Here is a 20,658-nt window from a genome sequence, read left to right as displayed (position 1 = left end):
CACACAAGGGGATGGGTGGCTAACACCACGGCCGGGCCGCCTTTGTGTTTACTACACACCACACTCAGGTACTCATTTGAGGCCAAGTCGACCTAGGGGAGAAGTCCAGAAACAGTTCAGATAACCGTCACCCCGAGTTGGTGGCGGCGAGCGTGGCCGGGGTTCGACAGACATAGTAGTGCGGGTCGGGGGGCGGGGCGGGAGGCGGGGCGGGGGCCGTCGCCGATGGCTGTCGGCCCCCGATTCGTTCGCCCACCTACCTCCTATTGGACGACTCTGCTCACGGCAGAGGCCGTGGCTAACAAAGCACAAATCAAATCCCGACCTCGTATGTGAGGAGCTCACAAGGGACGTCGTCACATCTCGCCCTCTCTTGAAGGAACGGAAGAGGAGGGAGGATGTCTCCACAAATCCGGCCATCCCGCTTGATGAAGCCGGTTATAATTGCTTGCGAAACGTCTGACTCAGAGTTGTAAATGTCGTGGATTTGCTCTCCAACACACCGGTGCGGCTGTACTTGTGACGAATTGGCCGTGTTCTGTTCGCGTGACACTAAAACTGACTAATTGGCTGTGCCGGGTGGTGGCGGGTTTAAAGACACAACATTTATATTCACGCGATATAGCCCAAACAAAAACTATCATGAAAGACAAAGATACCCCCGTGTGTAGCCTTTGAACGGGATGTTGGAGGCACGTGCTGTTAGTGAGTCAGCAATTGTGAAGGCCGGTGGTGCGGGCACACCGGGCGGGTTGGTTGGGCCTTCAACCCACCCGGGGCCGCCTTTGTCTCCCCAATGGCAACGTTTAGTACACACACGGTACACCGGTGTGCTCACTTGAGGCTGAGTCGACCGAGGCAACACAAACGACAAAGATCCGTCCGTGTTGGGGTAAGTGCTGTTCGCGAAGAGGAGCAGCAATTATAAAAGCCGGTGGCGCGGCACACTGGCTGGGTGGGTTGGGCCAGCGTCACAGCCTGGGCCGCCTTTGTCTCCCCAGTTGGCGTCGTTTTCTGCACACTTGAGGCTGAGTCGACCATCGGCACGCGGCCATGCGCACTCGCTCGCTCACCGATTGATGAAGATGGTCGGGTTGGAGGTGACGATGTCCGTTTTGCTTCCCACGTCATCCTGGAAGTTGCCCCCCACGGGAGGGATGTTGCATCTGGTGGAGAGCGAAGGGGGTGAGCCACAACCCTGCCCGCACGTCGAGAGTCAACCCTGCCCGCACGTCTAGAGTCAACCCTGCCCGCACGTCTAGAGTTCAACTCTGCCCACTCCCTCTCTCTCTCTCACTCTCCCTCGCTCTCTACCTCCCTCCCTCCCCACTCTCCCTTTCCTCTCACCGGATCACGAAGTCGGCTGCGTCGATCTGGGAGCCGCAGGAGCTGTTGGCGAGGATCCCTCCGTTCCCCACGACGGCGCAGCGAGGGTAGCGCCCACTCCGCTCGGGGAACTCCTGTGGCCACATCACCATCATCATCAGCTATCATCATCATCAGCAGCCATTATTATCAGCCATCATCATCAGCCGCCATCATTATAATCAACCACATCATCAGCCATCACCATCATCATCAGCCATCATCAGCGGAAGCAGTCATCATCATTAGCCATCATCATTAGCCACCATCATCAGTGATCACTCGTCGTCATCATCATCATCGTGATCAGCCATGCTGTAGGTTGGTAGCTGGCGTAGCCATGGGCGGAGGTGGCACTGGGAGAGGGGTTTCGGTTGGAGACCCATTGGCCAGCTCGCTTCCCCGACGACCGTTGAACGCACATTCGTGACAGACAGGCAGCTTCTGCAAAGAAGCTACTACCTAAAAGCTCAGTTGGGCCTTCCTGTACCCGGTAACAACAAAATAATTTAGACTTAATAAAAAAAAACAGTCTACCATTGGAACCTCATTTGCCAGTAAAAATGTGATAATTGTTTTTTTACCCTTCTATCTGGCAACAAAAACTGACACCTTTTTACAAGGAGTCATGTTTGCATAGACCACAATACCTGCAGTCATAATGCAAACAAAAACACAACTCTGATAAAGTGCACTGTCCTTGAAGTTGATTGGTCCACACCCGAGACAGCTTTCCTTAGAGCCTAGTCTCACATGGCGTCATCTGGTCTAACACATGTGAGACTAGGCTCTAAGGAAAGCTGTCTCGGGTGTGGACCAATCAATTTCAAGGACAGTGCACATTATCAGAGTTGTGTTTTTTGTTTGCATTATGACTGCAGGTATTGTGGTCTATGCAAACATGACTCCTTGTATAAAGGTGTCAGTTGTGTTGCCAGATAGAAGGGTAAAGAAACAATTATCATAAAAACAGTCTAGTTTTAGTTTATTCATTTAGTTTAAGATGATTTGTTTACCTTTGCTGTACTTGGCACTCCGGTCTGTTTTTTGTATTGTTGGGTGTTGTAACTTTCTGACCTATCGCTACTGGACATCAGTGGCGAGATGTTACCTACCTCGCCTGGTGTACGGGAGGTCGTGGGATTGATCCCAACCCTGATTCCTGCTGTACATTTTGAGTTTGCGTGTCTCTCCCCGTGGTCGCGTGGATTTTTCTCCGGATCCTCCGGTTTTCCCTCCACAATTTTAGAAACGTGCGTTTACTGTATGTGGCTGATATAAATTTCCACATGCTGATGATGATGATAAGCCCACTTCGTTGAGTTATCAACTGTGATAGCCAGGTCGCTCCTGAAAAGGAGCATTGTTGCAGCTCAGTGGGGCCTTACTCCTGGCCACAATAAACAAAACAAAATTTTAGTTTGTGAAAAAGGGCTTCAAAGCTCATTGAATTTCTCCAAGATAAAACATTCTGATGTGGCTCAACCGAAAAACAAAACATGGATCTTTATATTCGACGACTGTCCTGCCTGCCCCGTAGTCTCACGAGGAGCGGTGGTGCAGCGGTTAGCGTGCTACGAACCCGGCGACCCGAGTTCGATTCCCGCTGACGGCCACCAACCCCGGGTGTTGATTCGTTGATCCGGCCCTGCCCCCACCCCACCATCCCCCAGGGTCGCACCTTGAGGAAGAGATTCGTGACTTTGGCGTCCACCACGAGCGTCTTCCTGCTCTGGTCGAAGACGATGCTCGTGTTGATGGGCGAGTTGCTTCGCGTGATCACCACCTGGCTCGCTCCTCCCGTTGTGTTCGCGTGAGTCAACCTGAGGCCACAGCGATGGAGATGCAGAGAGAGACACATCAGAGAGAGGTGGAGACGTAGAGAGAGAGAGAGAGGGATAGAGAGAGCCATTAGAGCGATACATCAGAGAGAGACATGGAGAGAGAGAGACAGACAGAAACAGAGAGACATTGTAGACAGAGACATCAGAGAGAGGCGGAGACATAGAGAGACAGAGAGGCATGAGAGAGACAACGGAGAGAGGCAGCGGAGAGAGAGAGACATTAGAGAGATACATCAGAGAGAGACATCATAGAGAGGTGGAGACAGACAGAGACAAAGAGAGAGGCGGAGAGAGACATTAGAGAGAGAGCAACATAGAACGACAGAGAGACAGAGGGACATTGAGAGGGAAAGACAGAGACGGAGAGAGACAGAGAAAGAAACGGAGAGACGTTTGACTTTTTAAACAACTTTTATTGCCGCCAGCAGCAAATGCACTGGAGGCGATTTCAGTATGAAATACACAAAGTCACCAGCAAACAAATGAAAATAAACGCTACAAATCGACGCGCTGTGGCGCTAAAAGCACCGTGGTTGTGGTGTCATCGCGCACGCCATGGTGACGAGCGAGCGCTTCAGAAGGTAGAGCGAGATGCAGACGGAGAGACTTAGAGAAAGACAGCAAGAGACAAAAAGAACGAAGCACAGAGAGATATAGAGATGAATTGACAGAGAAACTCAGAGACAGAGAAACGGAGAAAAAGAGATGGAAACAGAGAGAAACATACAGACAGAGCAATGCAGAGAGAGAGATAGAGAGAGACATTGATAAAGACAGAGACACAGAGAGAGATGGAGACAGCCGGAGAGATGGAGAGACAAGGAGAGAGAGGCCGTTTGACTGCGAGAAGGGCTGCGTGCAGAACGAGAGAGAGCGAGAAGGGAAGTAATAAATAATAAAAATAAAACATAATAAAATAATTCTCACGACGTTTCGGCCACAACGCAAGCAGCCGTCCTCAGGTGAAGAACAGGGCTGTCGAGGCGACAGCGTCTGAGTTTTAGAGACATTTCTATTGTGTTCAATCTATGCAAGTCTGTGGGTCTTAAATTTCGATTTAAAGCTTTCGTGACTGCAGGGATTCATCTTCTTGGTTCTTTCGGTAAAGTCACGTAGAAGGGAAAGAAAGAACCAAGAAGATAAAGCAAAGTTATTAAAAAAAACATTTTAAAAAAACAATTAAAATAAATTACGAAATGATGAACGAAGCAAAGTGCCGACTACACCGAGCATCTTCTTGTTTCCATTGATCGTAAAAAAAAAGGAGAAACATCTTCTTGGTTCTTTCGGTAAAGTCACGTAGAAGGGAAGTAATAAAATAATAAAAATAAAACATAATAAAATAATTCTCACTAAAACATAATAAAATAATTCTCACTAGTGAGAATTATTTTATTATGTTTGATTTTTATTATTGTATTACTTCCCTTCTACGTGACTTTACCGAAAGAACCAAGAAGATGAATTCCTGCAGTCACGAAAGCTTTAAGTCGAAAGAGAGAGACACAGTCACTTCAGCCAGTCCTGGAGATAGATGCTAGTGGTGGTATCGTTGTGAGCTGCGCCACGTGGTGCGTGCTTTGTTTGTGGGTCCTCGTGGAGGCTCCGCGACCTGCAGCTCGCGGCCACGAGAGGGCGACTCCACGCCAGGGAGTGGTCACGGGCGAGTGCCGTGACACCGCTCTACGGGAGGTCAAGAGGATTTTTGTTTAAACTTTTTTGAAACAAAATTTTTGTTTTAAAATTTTTTAACTGTATTTTTTATTAAATGTTTTAACAGTTTGTTCGAAATTTTTTTTACAATTTTTTAAAAGAGTTTTTTGTTAACAATTTTTTTACACATTTTTTGACGTTTGTTTTACTATTTCTTTCACCATAAAAACACTTTTTTTACTGTTTCTTTTTACTATTTTTAAACAAAACCAAATAGTAAAATACGACGTTTCGGTTGCAACACAAGCAACCATCATCAGGTAAGAATTAGTGATAAAACACAGACACGGAAACAACACAGGCAGACAACATGCAGAGAGAGACACACAGACACACCGAGTGTCTGCCTATGTTGTTTCCGTGTCTGTGTTTCCTTGGTGTGTGTCTCGCTTGGTGTGTCTTTGTGTGTGTCTCTCTCTGTATGCGTGTCTTCCTGTGTTGTTTCCCCTTCTGTGTTTTATCTTCATTCTTACCTGATGATGGTTGCTTGTGTTGCAACCGAACCTCGTATTCTATTATTATTTGATTTTATTTTCTACGTGACTTTACCGAAAGACCCCAAGAGAAATTCCTGCAGTCACGAAAGCTTCGAACCTAGTTTATTTTTAAACACTTACTTCACCTGGAATGGTACTTTCTACAAACGAAATGAAGGTATCCCCATGGGTTCCCCCTTATCACCAGTGATAGCGAATGTTTTCATGGAGAAATTTGAAACAGATGCCATCCAGACATCCACCCTACGTCCTTCCTTGTGGAAGAAATACGTAGATGACACCTTTGTCATTTGGCCACATGGCCTGTCAGCATTGAACCAATTTCTCAACTACATCAATTCCATACATCCATCCATCAAATTCACCATGGAAATGGAGAAGGATGGTAAGCTATCATTCCTGGATGTTCTGATTAAGAAGAGGCCTAACGGCTCTTTGGGACATTCTGTATAAAGGAAGGCCACCCACACAGATTCCTATCTAAAACCTGATTGCCACCACCATCCGGCACAGAAGAATGCCCTCATCAAAACACTACACCATAGGGCCCACTTCATCTCCGACCAACACCACCTAGCCAGAGCACTGGAACACGTATACCAAGCCCTCAAGATGAATGGGTACTCGGACCACATTATTTGCCAAGCTGTTTCTCTAATCATGGAGAAACAACCCCCTGAGACGCTGATCAAAACCATCACTTTACCATACATAGCAGGTGTTACCAAAAAGATTTCCAAAATCTTACACAAACACAAGATCCAGGTCTGATTCAATACAGTACACAAAATCCGTGATCTTATCCCATCTGTGAAGGAGGTCATTCCTGCCATGCAATACCCGGGAGTCTACAAACTGAGTTGTACCTGCGGTAGCAGTTACATTGGGGAAACGAAGCCATATGTCTCGGACCGTGTTCACGAACACAAGGCAGATCTGAAACATGGCAGAACCAATACCTCTGCCGTAGCTGACCATTGTTATAACGCTGTGGGCTCACGTGATATTGTTTTTTCCGAGACCAAGGTACTCTGCAAACCTTCGGGCTACTATCATAAGGTTTGTTCATGAAGCAATCTAGATCTATAAACATAAACAAAACTTCAACCGAGAGAATGGATACAAATTGAACAATCATTGTTGTTGTTGTTTCCATCATTACCTGCCGGTTTACTGCTAGCCCCGCCTACGTCCCCCCCCCCCAGCCTCATGTCTTCTCCCCCTAGCGCTCACGTGGCCCCCCTTCCCTTACCTCACACCCCCCTCTCTCCCTTTCCCCCTTTGCCTCCTCCCCCCTGTCTTACCTATATAACCTCTTGCCACGGCAGCTCTCCCGCCGACTTCAGCATTTACTTGCTGTGGTTGTCCCAACTGATTAGGATTGCTTGTGTTGCGATTGAAACGTCGTGATTTGTTTTATTTGATTTTTATTTCTACCTACGTAACTTTACCGAAAGAACCAAAGAGTATCATTTTTTACGTAAACATTTTTTTAACAGTGTTTCTTTACAATAATTTTTTTTCATTTTATAAACATAAAAAATGTAAAGTTTTTTTACTTATTTTTTCCAAAAATGTCAACTTATTCTTTAATGTTTTTTCACAATTTGTCTAACAAGTTTTTTCGTACAATTTTTAAACAATTTTTTTTACAACGTTTTTAAAGTTAGTGTTACAATTTTGTTACATAACAAAAACAATTCTGTTTTGTAACTTTTTTTAAAGAAAAATTTAAAGCTGTATTTTTTTAAATTTTTATAATGTAAAAAAAAAAAAATCTGAAACTCTTTTTTAAATCCTTTATATTAAGTTCGCTCGCTTGCGTGCTTGCTTGCTTGCTTACGACCGTGCAAATCTTTCGGTCGTTTTTTAACCCACTTCCCGTGATCCAATCGAGCTGACATTTTGCACACAGACTCGTTGTGCGTGACAATTAATTTTCGTGAAAAAAAATGTGCAAAATTTTACACTTTTTAGGAATTTTTTTTTATATTTAATTACCAATTGCTTAATGCTGCCAGGCAATCATCTGACTCATAAGTGGCAGCCATCTCAAGCCAGAGGACAAGAGGACTCTAGCCGCCACGCATATAAAGGATTTATAGTGAAAAACTTTGTTTTTACGGGTTAATTTTTTTATTATTTGAAAGGAATTTTTTAAAACTGTTTTTTGAAACAATTTTATTATGATACATCTTATTTTTTCTATTTTAAAACAGTTTTTTGAAACAATTTGAACAACTTTTTAAAACAGTTTTTTTTTACTATTTTGAAACTATTATTTTTGTACTATTTTAAAACTATTTTTTTTACTATTTGAAACTATTTTTTGGAGCGATTTTTTGTTATCTTACCGGGTATAAGGTCCCACTGAACTGCTACGTAGCTTTTTTTCAGAAGCGACCTGGACATCACAAATGACAGCTCCAAAGAAGTGGGCTTATCATCATCATCATCACGTGTGGAGATTTCTAGCAGCAGGCAAATTCTCCACACCGGTGGTTCTTAACCCGTGTGTGCACGCACCCCCTGGGGATGTAAGCTGCCCTTTCTAAAGGTTGCAGGGGTGCAAGGTGCAGGCTGCTCTAAACGCACGTTTGTAAATGTGGAGGGATAAAACCAGAGGACATTGGAGCAAAATCCACGTGACCGCGGGGATAGAAAGAAAGAGACACGCAAACTCCAAATATACAGCAGCAGGCGTCGGGGTTGCGAAAGAACCCACGACTTTCTGTAAGCCAGGCGAGGTAGTTAACATCTCCTAGCCACCGTGATGATGATGAGAGAGAGACACGCAAACTCCAAATATACAGCAGCAGGCGTCGGGGTTGCGAAAGAACCCACGACTTTCTGTAAGCCAGGCGAGGTAGTTAACATCTCCTAGCCACCGTGATGATGATGATGAGAGAGAGAGAGAGACACGCAAACTCCAAATATACAGCAGCAGGCGTCAGGGTTGGAATCGAACCACGACCTCCCGCATACCAGGCGAGGTAGTAAACATTTCGTCACCGTGGCGCCGCACGATTTCCAGGACAAAAAACGAAACAACAGCCAAGGAATGGAATGGGTCCGAGTGAACGTCTAACCGAGGAGACGGAGCAAAACTCAGCACCGGTTTCGACATTCATCGTCTCATCAGCAGTCAGGCTTTGCTTGAGCCACTGCTGGTGATCTGCCCAGATGTTTATAGGCACGGGCTGGTTTAATTATTCACTGACTCATCAGCAGTAAACCTTTTCTTGTGCCACTGCTGGTCATCTGCCAGATGTTTATAGGCACGGGCTGGTTTTATGATTCACTGACTAATCAGCAGTCAGGCTTTGCTTGTGCCACTGCTGGTGATTTGGCAGATGTTAATCGGTTAGGGCCCTCCCTGTAAGACGTGGGTTCAAGTTCCACAAATCCTCGGCAGTCGTAAACAACGCACAGAATCATGACGGGAGTCGCCGTGGGGGATATAATAAATCAGCTAAATTCATCATCAGAGAATTCGCATCCTTCCCGTATTGTGTCTCTCACGCGTAAAGCAATCCCGAGGATTTTTTTTTTTACACATCCGATCAACCAGCGACAGGACAAACTGGAAGAAAGTGCATTTAGTTTTAAACTTTAAAAACATTTGACTACAAATCTCCCCTGCCACCCTGGCACTCGCGAGGTCTGCTGAACGAGGCCGAGTCTAAGATTAGAACTCGGATTGAATAACGGAATGGCGGTGGATTGAATCACCTGACACCGATTCTGCCTCCCCTCCCTCCCCTCTCTCCCCTCCCTTCTCTCCCTACCTCCCTCCCCCCTTCCCTCCCTCCCGCCTTCCCATCTCTCCCTCCCACCCTTCCCCCCTCCCCTCTCTCCTTTTTTACGACCAAAAGAAGCAGAAAGACCCTCTGTTATTCGGCACTTTGCTTCGGTCACCAAGTCGTTTTATTTTTGTAGCTTTTATGTTCTTATTTTTTCACTCAATAGAACATAACACATTCACACCATTTTTCCTGGAACACACGCCCAGTGTGTACCATATGTGTTCACAGACACCAACAACACGCAAAACAACACCCTAAAAAACCCGTTACTAGATCGCCTCCGTCAGCAGTCACATTACACAGAGTTGTAAGCATCCTCTGTAGCCCAACGTGTCAACCAAGGATGGGACGGCCCCCGTCAACTGGACGTAGCAAAATTCCAACACAAATTGTGGCAGAAACCAGGACCTTGAAGATGCGACAGTGGCTGGATGAGCCATTTGCCTCAATAGCATCGTTTCCGGTGCTCCACAGTGTCGCATTTTAAATTTCGATTTAAAGCTTTCGTGACTGCAGGGATTCATCTTCTTGGTTCTTTCGGTAAAGTCATCACGTAGAAGGGAAGTAATAAAATAATAAAAATAAAACATAATAAAATAATTCTCACGACGTTTCGGCCACAACGCAAGCAGCCGTCCTCAGGTGAAGAACAGGTCTGTCGAGGCGACAGCGTCTGAGTTTTAGAGACATTTCTATTGTGTTCAATCTATGCAAGTCTGTGGGTCTTAAATTTCGATTTAAAGCTTTCGTGACTGCAGGAATTCATCTTCTTGGTTCTTTCGGTAAAGTCATCACGTAGAAGGGAAGTAATAAAATAATAAAAATGAAGCATAATAAAATAAAAATTATATTATTATATTATTTTATATTATTTTATTTTATTATGTTTTGTTTTTATTATTTTATTACTTCCCTTCTACGTGACTTTACCGAAAGAACCAAGAAGAAAAAAGTGTCGCATTGTCTCGTGACGAAGTCCACCAAGCCCTCTGTAGCTTTGGTGTCCGCATTCCCCTTGTATCCAACGATAATAATCGCGGAGGGAGTCCCCCGACTCTCTGCTCACAATCATTAAGGGCCTTCATGATGGTGGCAGGCTCGGGTAAAGCTACGTGGCCAGCTGCCCAGGGCCATTCCTTGTTCACCTTGGAGTGCGACATGGATGTCCTCAGGCTCCTACGTGATTTAACGTCATCTTTGACCACGTAGTTCGAGAAGCTTTCCATGGCTGTACCGGAGGAATTTCCATCTGGTACCGATACAATGGGAGGCTGATCAGTGCCCGAGTGCGGTCGAGAGATGGCTCCCGATTGGTCAACCATGTTATGGTGTTCTTGGTTCTTTCGGTAAAGTCACGTAGAAGGGAAATAATAAAACAATAAAAATACAACATAATACAATAATTCTCACGACGTTTCGGTCACAACGCAAGCAGCCGGCCACGTTGTGGCCGAAACGTCGTGAGAATTGTATTTTATTTTTATTATTTTATTATTTCCCTTCTACGTGACTTTAGCGAAAGAACCAAGAAGATGAATCCCTGCAGTCACGAAGGCTTTAAATCGAAACATGTTATGGTGATGGAGAAAATTGTGGAGCAAGTGGAGAGCTTTACATACCTGGGCAGTGTGCTTATGACCAGTTACGGTTTGACAGCAGAGGTCTCACTCCGGATCAGTCGGGTGGCATTAGTTTTTCATTGGCTGCGTAACGCTGTGTGGAAAGTACCTGGTCTGTCGCTCCACACGAAGCTTTGGGTCTTTTCGGCCACAGTTATGCTCTCCCTTCTCTATGCTTGTAAAACGTTGACCCCCCTAATGGAACATCTACGCCAGTAATATACATTTAGGCTGGCCTGTCCACGATCCATCCTGGGTTTAACCAGGTTGGATTGTGTGAGGAGCTCTAATATCCTTGAAAGATCTGGACACATTCCTATCAGTTAGCTCCTCTGGCAGGCAAAGCTGCGTTGGCTGGGCTATGTAGCTCACATTCCCAGCCACCACATGTCCAAGCAGCTTCTGTTTAGCCGGATAGAGAGGGGCTGATGCGGTACAGGAGGATGTGGAGCTGAGTCGACTTGCCGATGACTTTTACCAGCAACGGAGCGCAGAGGAGCAATGCATAGTGTACTGTATAGTAGTGTTGTCGTTAGTGTATGTACGTGTAAGTATGTTGAACTATTTTTGCACCGTGCATAGCCAACCGTGCTTATTGGAGATGCGAGGGGAAGGACAACAAACTAAACACAACAAAAAGCAGTTCTAAATAAATGTGTTTGTCAATCTAGATGATGATTTCAAAGTGCAGCACAGCTCCCAGTGGCTTCCTGATATCGGTAAGGAAGGAGCGTTCCAGACGGCCGCAGAAGCGCATCTGAAAGCGCCGCGCGACGATAATGATGATGCGTTGACCAGCTTGGGTTGAGCAGTTGCATCGATTGGACATTTTTTGCCAGGATCAAAATGATGAATAAAAAAACATAAGAATAGGATTTACTGCTTTTCTGGCAATAAACCAGGAGAGGTGTTAAGATGTTCAAACACTAAATAGATACTCTTCGATGTAAAGCTTTCGTGACTGCAGGGATTCATCTTCTTGGTTCTTTCGGTAAAGTCACGTAGAAGGGAAGTAATAAAATAATAAAAATAAAACATGATAAAATAATTCTCACGACGTTTCGGCCACAACGCAAGCAGCCGTCCTCAGGTGAAGAACAGGTCTGTTCCGACAGGTCTGTCCCGACAGACCTGTTCTTTACCTGAGGACGGCTGCTTGCGTTGTGGCCGAAACGTCGTGAGAATTATTTTATTATGTTTTATTTTTATATTTTATGATTTCCCTTCTACGTGACTTAACGGAAAGAACCAAGAAGATAAATAGATACTCTTTGGTTCTTTCGGTAAAGTCACGTAGGTATATAATAAAATAAATTAAATCACGACGTTTCTGGCGCAACACAAGCGTCCGTCATCAGGTGAGACAATCAGAGCAAGAAACAATTGCTGAAGTGGGCAAAGGGGGCTGCTGCAACAAGAGGCCATATAGGTGTAAAGTAGGAGCCGACACCAGATTGCAGGGGTCTCGTCCTTTATTCCTTTCCTTCCATCCACACCTGTCCCCAGCCGTCCCAATCTCGTTCCCGCCAAAGGCCCCTCCTTCCCGCCCGTTCTCTCCTTATATCTCTTCGATCACCCCTCCCACTAACCCCTCTATTGGTGGGAATCCTTCCCCTGACACCCCTACCACCCCCCCCCCCCCCCCCGGAGAAAAAATAACCGTCCTCGGTTCTGCCTCCCCCATGGACCATTTAAATCTCCCCATGCCTCCCACCACTGACAGTGACGACAGCCCTTACTTCCCCCACAATCATACAATGCAACATAACACAACGAAATCAATTGCGCGGCCTGCCCAGGTCTCCAGCCAGCATCCCGTAACAGCCCGGACATCTACAGGCAGCAGATGACCGTGGCGGCCCCCTCCTTCGAAGGCCCTCTCGTCGCGGTCCCTGGTTCGGTGGTGCCGGTGTCGCCTTGCCTGGCGCCGCTGTCTCTCCGGCCCCCGCTCGTGCCGCCGCTCCGTCAGGCCTCACATGGGGTGCTGTAGGTGACAAGGGAACACAGGGCACCGAACCCCCTGCCGGTCGGCGCGTGGTGGTCGGCGACCTTGGCCTGGGTAGGGATGATGATGATGTTGGCAGTGATGTTGGTGGTGATGTTGGTGAAGATGACGGTGGAGAGATGTATGGCTTAAGGCGGGTGGGGTGTACAAACCATCGTCGCTTACCCAGTTGGACCTGGACGCACTGCGGTCGGAGTGCTTTAATGACCTCGACCGGCCCTTTCCAGGGTCGGTGCAGCTTTGGTGAGAGGCCAACCGGCACCTGAGGACAGTGTAGCCATGCCTGGTCCCCGACTTTGAAGGGCTTGGCTGTCACTGTCCTCTCCCGTATCCGTACATTACTCTCTTGGCTCGTGGCCGATGCGGCCTCGGCTGCTTGGCGGGCCTCTCTCAAATAAATGAGGGAGGTCTTTAGTGCCTTCGGCCATGCGTCGGCTTTTGCGGGAATGTCCGTCAGCTGCACCTCAATAGGCGGAACGGGATCCCGTCCGTACATCAGGAAAAACGGCGAGAACCCCGTCGCCGCGTGTGGGGCCACCCTGTACGCCGCTAAGACAGATGGAATGTGGAGGTCCCAGTCGGAATGGTTTTCGTCCACCACTTGGGACAGCATGGCCGCTATGGTGCGGTTAAGCCGCTCTACCATCCCATCGGTCTGGGGATGATACGGAGATGTTCGGACCTTTTTAGTGCCCAGGATAGAGCAGACGTCCTTCAATAGCTGTGAGGAGAAATTCCTGCCCTGATCCGTGAGCAACCGCTCCGGTGCCCCCTTATCAAGGACATAGCCTCCCACGAAGGCATCGGCGATGGTCTGTGCCGTTTGGTCCGGGAGGGCCCACGCCATCGGCCACCTCGTGCAGTACTCGACTCCGACCAACAGGTATTTATTTCCCCGTGGCGTGACCGGCAGTGGTCCCAGGATGTCCAACGCAACCAATTCGTTGACCCTGGTCACCGTGATGGGCTGTAGGGGCGCCCGGCTTACCCGGGGTGGCGGCTTTCGCCGCGCACATTCGACGCAGGTAGCGACCCATCGATGCACGTCAGCGGTCATACCTGGCCAAAAGTACCGACTCTGTAATGTGTACAGTGTCTTCCACCCCGCCAGGTGCAGCAGCTGGCGGCCGTGTACGTCCATAACCAATTGTTGACGCAGCGACTCCGGAACTACCAGGTATCGTCGGCGCCCTGTCGGGTCCCATCGCATGAGGAGGTCCTCCCATACGATGTACTCCTCCCCCCCTGCCTCTGTTGAGGCGCGTAGCGTTCGCAGTGGGGCTTCCTCCAGCTGTAGCTGTCGCCAATCGTCCAAGGTCAGCCCCAGGTCGTGGTCGGTCAGCTGGACCTCACCCTGTGCGTCCTCCGCCGTGCGTATGGGAGCGATGACTGTCCCCTCCGGCCTCGCCTCCTTGCAGCGTGCCCCGCCTGTGGTGCATGCACAAGGGCCCTGGGGCGCCAGTCGGGACAATGCGTCTGCGTTGGCATGTCTGGTCCCTTTGCGATGCACTACTTGGTACCTGTACTCCTGCAGGCGCTCTATCCATCTGGCCAGCTGGCCCGAAGGCTGGTCGATGCGGAGCGAATACTGCAAGGCCGCGTGGTCAGTGCGGACCGTAAATTTGCGACCATACAGGTAGGGTCGAAATTGCTGCACGAAGTGAACGACTGCCAGGAGTTCCCTACGTGTGACGCAGTAGCGCTGCTCCGCTGATGAAAGCACGCGACTACCATAGGCGATAACCACCTCGCGACCCTGCTGGACTTGCGACAAAACACTGCCGATGCCCACATCGCTGGCGTCCGTGTCCAGGATAAAGGGGAGGCCAAAATCCGGAAAGGCCAATGGTGGTGCATCTGTTAGACGTGAGCGCAGCTGCTGGAATGCCTCTTCCTCCAGAGGGCCCCAATAAAACCTCTGGTTCTTCGCCGTCAACACGTGCAAGGGCTTGGCAATGGTTGCGAAGTTGGGTACGAACCGGCGGTAATAAGAAACGAAACCCACAAACCGGCGTACCTCTGGAACCGTTGTGGGAACAGCCCAGGCCCTCACGCAGGCCGTCTTTTCCGGGTCTGTAGCCACTCCAGACTCACTGACGACGTGGCCCAAGTAGCGTACCGACGACTGCATAAGGTGGCACTTCGACGGCTTGAGCTTCAAGTTCGCGTTCCGGAACCGCAGGAATACCTGACGTAATCGGTCAATGTGTTCCTCGAATGATCGGCTGAAGACAATGACGTCATCCAGGTAGATGAGGCACGTTTCCCATTGGAGGCCTGCTAAGGCCAACTCCATTATGCGTTGGAACGTCGCCGGCGCAGTCTGGAGGCCCATAGGCAGGCAGTTGAACTCGAACAGGCCCTGTGGTGTCCGGACGCTGTTTTAGGCCGGGAGTCCGCGTCTAGTGGGACCTGCCAGAACCCGGACAATAAATCCAGCGTACTGAAAAATTTTGCTCCCGCCAGTGCATCCAATGAGTCGTCAATACGTGGTAGGGGATATGCGTCGGCTAGCGTGACGGCATTGAGGCGTCGGAAGTCCACACAGAATCTCAGTGACCCGTCTGACTTCTTGACTAGGACCACCGGTGCCCCCCAGGGACTCGAGGATGGAGAAATTATGTCGGCCCGCAGCATCTCCTGCACCGCTTGTTGAATGTGCCCTTTTTCCATTGGGCTCATTCTATATGTGTTTTGGCGCAGGGGTGCGGCATCTCCCGTGTTAATGTGGTGCTGCGACAGATTTGTGCGCCCTAGGTCGAACGGTCCCCGGCTGAACACGTCCGAGAACTCATGCAATAACGAGTGCAGCTGCTGTTTCTGGTCGGGCGGCAATCCCGGCTCAGGCCCCGCCAGCTGGTCCATCCATGATTCGGCCCCTCTGTCCTCGGACTGGCTGATGCTGCCTACAAGCTCGGGCTTTGTCCCTGGGGCTCCTAGTGACAAGGGACTAACGTGGGCCAGAACTGTTCCCTCCTGCACCGTCGCTGTTCTATCGGAGGTGTTCAGCACCTGAATGAACAGATGCTGGTTCCTCTGTACAATAGTTTCGGCTCCCACCAGCGCATGGCGATCCATGGCAGCTGACGCCGGAGACACCAGGATGGGTGAGTCTGGTCGGGCTGTCACGAGGGGAGACCGATATTGCAGCGGAATCAGCATCTGGGCTGCCGGGGGAATGGAGACAGACTTACTGACCAGAGCCTGCACGTAGGGTACACCCCGGCTGGCCCCCTCCGCCTTTAGGAAATGGAGATGCGTTCCCTGGACTTCCACCCGCCCATTGGCCAGATCGATTTTAATTGGCATCCGCCTCAGAAAGTCCGTCCCCAACAGGCAGAGTACGGGCAACGTTGCGGAGACAAGGATGGGTCCTGCTACCGAGAGCTGCCCAATCTGTATCGGGGCTTCAACCTGGCCCAGGAAGCCCATGCTGCCTCCATTTGCTGCAATGAACGTTGTCTTGACAGGGACTAAAGGTCGGATTTTATCCGGCAGCATCTCGTGCATGGTGCTCGAGATGATCGTGGCTGATGCCCCCGTATCCACCAAGATACGTGCCGACACTCCCGCGATTTCACCGACCAGGACCGAGGTTCCCGACGTGGCCGCTACCACCCGCCTTGCCAGCTTCCTCCATTGTGTGGCTGAGTCCGGCCACTGACCAGGCGGCGTCTCGTTATCCTGTGGTGCATGGTGAAATGATGGGGGATGGATGTGAATGGACTGAAGATGGGGTTCCTCCCTTTGGAGTGCGTCGCAGCAGGGTGAGCGCGCCCTTGTTACATAGTGTGGGCTTACCCCTGGGTTGAGGGCTGTGCTCTCTATGTGGTGCAATTTGCCCCCCCTTGGTGATGTAGGGTGGGCCCCCCTTGTGGTGTGGGGGGCCCCCCCCATTGTAGGGGGCAGTGGGGACTGGGGGGTGGGCCTTCCCGTGAGCCCCTCCCTTCTCCCCTCCCTTCCCTTTGTCACGGGGGCGTGGTCCCCCTGGTTCCGTCTCGCTCTGCCACAAAGCGGTGGTGAGGTGGCCCGTAGAACTGCTCCAGGGCGCACTGTCAATCTTGTGGGCTGCCTCCGCCCCCGGGCCGTTGCCCCTGGCAACTCGCCGGCGTCGCAGGCAACTGGTGACATCACGCCCGCCGGCGACGTCACGCCCGCCCGCGAAACCACGCCCGCCGGCGACGTCACGTCCGCCCGCGAAACCACGCCCGCCGGCGACGTCACGCCCGCCCGCGAAACCACGCCCGCCGGCGACGTCACGCCCGCCCGCGAAACCACGCCCGCCGGCGACGTCACGCCCGCCCGCGAACCCACGCCCGCCCGCGACGTCACGCCCGCCCGCGAAACCACGCCCGCCGGCGACGTCACGCCCGCCCGCGAACCCACTCCCGCCCGCGACGTCACGCCCGCCCGCGAAACCACGCCCGCCCGCGACGTCACCTCCGCCCGCGACGTCACGTCCGCCCGCGACGTCACCTCCGCCCGTGACGTCACGTCCCCGCCCGCGACGTCACCTCCGCCCGCGACGTCACGTCCGCCCGCGACGTCCCTCCCGGCCTAGGCGCGACTCCCGACGCGGTCTCTGGCCCCGGCGCGATCCCCGACGTGGTCCACGGCCCCGGCGCAACTCCCGGCGCGATCCGCGACACCACTCCTGGCCGCGACGTCACTCCCGGATGCAACGTCACATCCGTTCGCGACGCCACTCCGGGTCGCGACGCCACCCCTGGTCGCGACGCAATCCCAGGCCCCGGCGCTGTCCCCGGCGCGATCCCCTTCCCCCGACCCGGACAATGGGGACCGGGGAACGACACCGACGGCGCCCACCCCGAGGAGACTCCCGGTAAGTTCGCGGCGTCGGAATTATAATTGCTCGGCCCGACCGAGAGGCCGGGCGGGACGGCGTCACTCGCCTGGATCCTGTCGGCGTTCGGCCCCGGCGGGTTCCAGGTGACGTTGGCGGCCTCCGGCTCTGTGCGGCACCCCCTCGCCACATGCCCCTCTCGACCACAATGGTGGCAGACCCACGGGGCGTTCCGTCGGGGGGGCTCGGCGCGATGTTGTAGAGGCGGCTGCCAGCGACGCGGCGGTTGGTCGCGCCCCTGGTCCCTCTGCTCCGCCAGTCCCCGGATCGCCGCGTACACCTCCCGCAGCGATGGCTCCGTCTCAGACGTCGGGGGTCCGTCCCCAGCTGCTCCACAGGCAGCCTGTGGCGACGGTGCAGGTTCGGCGGTTGGTGTCGCTGGACCCAGTAGCGCCGCGGCAACGGCTCGGCTGTTCCCCCCCGCCGCGCCAGCCACCGGGCCCACGGGTGGCGCCCGGCCCATGACCTGCTCGTGGGCTTGGATGGTCCGGGCAGCCCACAGCGAGGTGCGTTCCCCCGGCGTCACCACGGGCATTACAATGCCGGCGCGGCAAGCGTAGGCGATGAGGTGCTCGACCACGAGGTCCTCGAGCGCTTCTTCAGCCAGGCGAGGGAAAGCTCTCCTCGCCAACACGAGCAGTGCACCCCTGTAGGCTAAAGGGGATTCTTTAGCCCCTCGCTGGCGATCCTGGAACCGTTTAAAGGCTCCTTCCGCCGGGCAATAGATCTCCCCCAAAGCCTCGTAGGCCGCCTGTAGCGTGGTCTTGCTGTGCGAGGGAAGGGAGGTGTAAGAGGCGAGTGCTTCCTTGCCCAGAACGGATGGCAGCGCTCGTAGTGCCTCTTCGTCTGTCCACTCGAGAGCGTGGAAGGCAGCCTCGAATCGGCGGACAAACTCCTCCCAGTCTTCTTCCTCAGCCACGAACTTGTCGACGGGCCCCAGCCGACGCGGCCGTCCGGCCACCTGCTCTCCGTGTTGGGTGGTTAGCCCTGGGGGTTTTGGCGGGACCGGCGGCGGCTGGCGTGACGAGGTTGGTTGCGGCTCTTGCCCGGCCGGCTGGTCGGCCTCCGAGTCCCGTGGCCTCTCCTCCCGTAGTACGCGTGGGAGTGGGGGTCCCGGTGCTGGCGGGCCCCCCATAGGGAGCCTCTGTAGGAGCTCCTGGAGTGCCCTCTCCACGCGGGCCATGCGGTCCTCCATGGGGTCCTCCAGGCGATCCGGGCCCCCTGCTGCTGCTTCTGATAGCAGGCCCCCTTGTTGCCTGGGATGGGAAGGATCCCCGGCCCCTGCTTCCTCCTCCCTTGGCTCTTTCCCGCGGGGATTTTTCTTTGTAGCCATGAAATCCCACCGCTGCCACCAGATGTAAAGTAGGAGCCGACACCAGATTGCAGGGGTCTCGTCCTTTATTCCTTTCCTTCCATCCACACCTGTCCCCAGCCGTCCCAATCTCGTTCCCGCCAAAGGCCCCTCCTTCCCGCCCGTTCTCTCCTTATATCTCTTCGATCACCCCTCCCACTAACCCCTCTATTGGTGGGAATCCTTCCCCTGACACCCCTACATAGGCAAGAGGGGGGGGGGGGGGGGGCGAGCCAGGGAGGAGAGACAGGGAGGGTGGCGGTGTGGGGTAGGGGGAGTGGATGATACAAGTTAGACTCAAGCACGGCATAAAATGCCGGGGTGGGGAGGGGAATTGGGCGGGGCTAGGAGTGGGAGGGTTATGAGCCAGAGAGGAAATACAGGGAGTGTGGGGCAGGGGTAGGGAGGACACAAGTACGGCAAAAAATGCCGGGGTGGGGAGGGGAATTGGGCAGGGCTGAGAGTGGGAGGGTTAAGAAACTGGAGATGCGGATATGAAGGCGGGCCAAAAGCAGTTATGGTTTTACCTGGTTAATAACATCCTTCCAATGATTGCTCAATCTGTATCCATCTTCCCGGTTGAAGTTATGTCTATGTTTATATATTTCTGGATACACCTATTGCAAGGCATCGAGTCTGCATTAACCACACGTAATTGTGGCAAACCATGCGAACAAACATACTCGGATAATACATGCCTTGTTTTTGAAACTCACTCGCCTGTGCCAGAGACAGCAGCTTTTTTTGTGGCCTTATCCCACCAGTATATGCCATGGTGGCGAGATGTTAACCCCCTCGCCTGGGATGCAAAGAGTCGTTATTTCACACCCGACGGTGATGCCTGCCGCTGTTTATTTGCAGTTTGCGGTGTCTCTCTCCCCCATGGTTGCGTAGATTCTTCTCCAGGCCCTCCGGTATTGCCCTTGACATTTAGAATCAACATCACGCGTTTAGAGTATTTGGCTGCCATACATTTCTACACGATGATGATCATAATAACCCCACTTCGGTGAGATATTATTTGCGATTGCCAGGTCGCTTCTGAAAAAGAGCTATGTAGCTCAGTTGGCAATCTTACACTTGGTAACTTAAAAATAGTATAAGCTAGAGGTAGGGGTTTAAAAAACCGGAAAGCCACTGACGCAGCCACCACCCACCCACTCACCCACTCACCCACCCACTCACCCACCCACCAACCACCCACCCACAAACCACCCACTCACTCACCCACCCATCACCAGTGACCAACTACCACCACCCACCAACTTCCCACCCACCACCTTCCCACCATCAACCCACCACCCACCCACTCACGCACCAACTAAACACCCACCCACCACCAACCAACCATCACCTACCCACCCACTCAACCTCCACCCATTCATTTAGGGTATTTGGCTGATATAAAATTTCCACACGGTGATGATGGTGATGATAAGTCCACTTGGTTGAGCTATCATTTGTGATGGCCACGTGGCTTCTGAAAAAGAGCTACAGAGTAGCTCAATTGGGTCTCACCTGGTCAAAATGAAATAAAAAGTTGAGTTTATGTTTTAGCGCCAGACCGGACAATGCCAGCAGCCAAACATTGCGA

At 51.7% G+C, this 20,658-nt stretch overlaps 1 protein-coding gene across 1 annotated transcript in view; it reads right to left on the bottom strand.

The window, feature by feature from the left end:
• The window catches only part of LOC133357022 (alpha-N-acetylneuraminide alpha-2,8-sialyltransferase-like), a 69,328-nt gene that overhangs the window by 2,389 nt on the left and 46,281 nt on the right, over positions 1-20,658 (bottom strand). The window contains exons 7-9 of the mRNA XM_061574762.1: positions 3,047-3,188; positions 1,348-1,460; positions 1,074-1,166 (exon numbers count right to left, since the gene is read on the bottom strand). Of these exons, the coding sequence (XP_061430746.1) occupies positions 1,074-1,166; positions 1,348-1,460; positions 3,047-3,188 (348 nt within the window). The remainder of the gene's footprint in view (positions 1-1,073; positions 1,167-1,347; positions 1,461-3,046; positions 3,189-20,658) is intronic.

Source organism: Lethenteron reissneri, chromosome 56 (genome assembly GCF_015708825.2).
Source record: "Lethenteron reissneri isolate LAM-NWPU_2019-01 chromosome 56, ASM1570882v1, whole genome shotgun sequence".
Classification (NCBI taxonomy): Eukaryota; Metazoa; Chordata; class Hyperoartia; order Petromyzontiformes; family Petromyzontidae; genus Lethenteron; species Lethenteron reissneri.
Note: the sequence above shows the minus strand (reverse complement) of the source record. Positions and strands in the feature narration are given on the sequence as shown.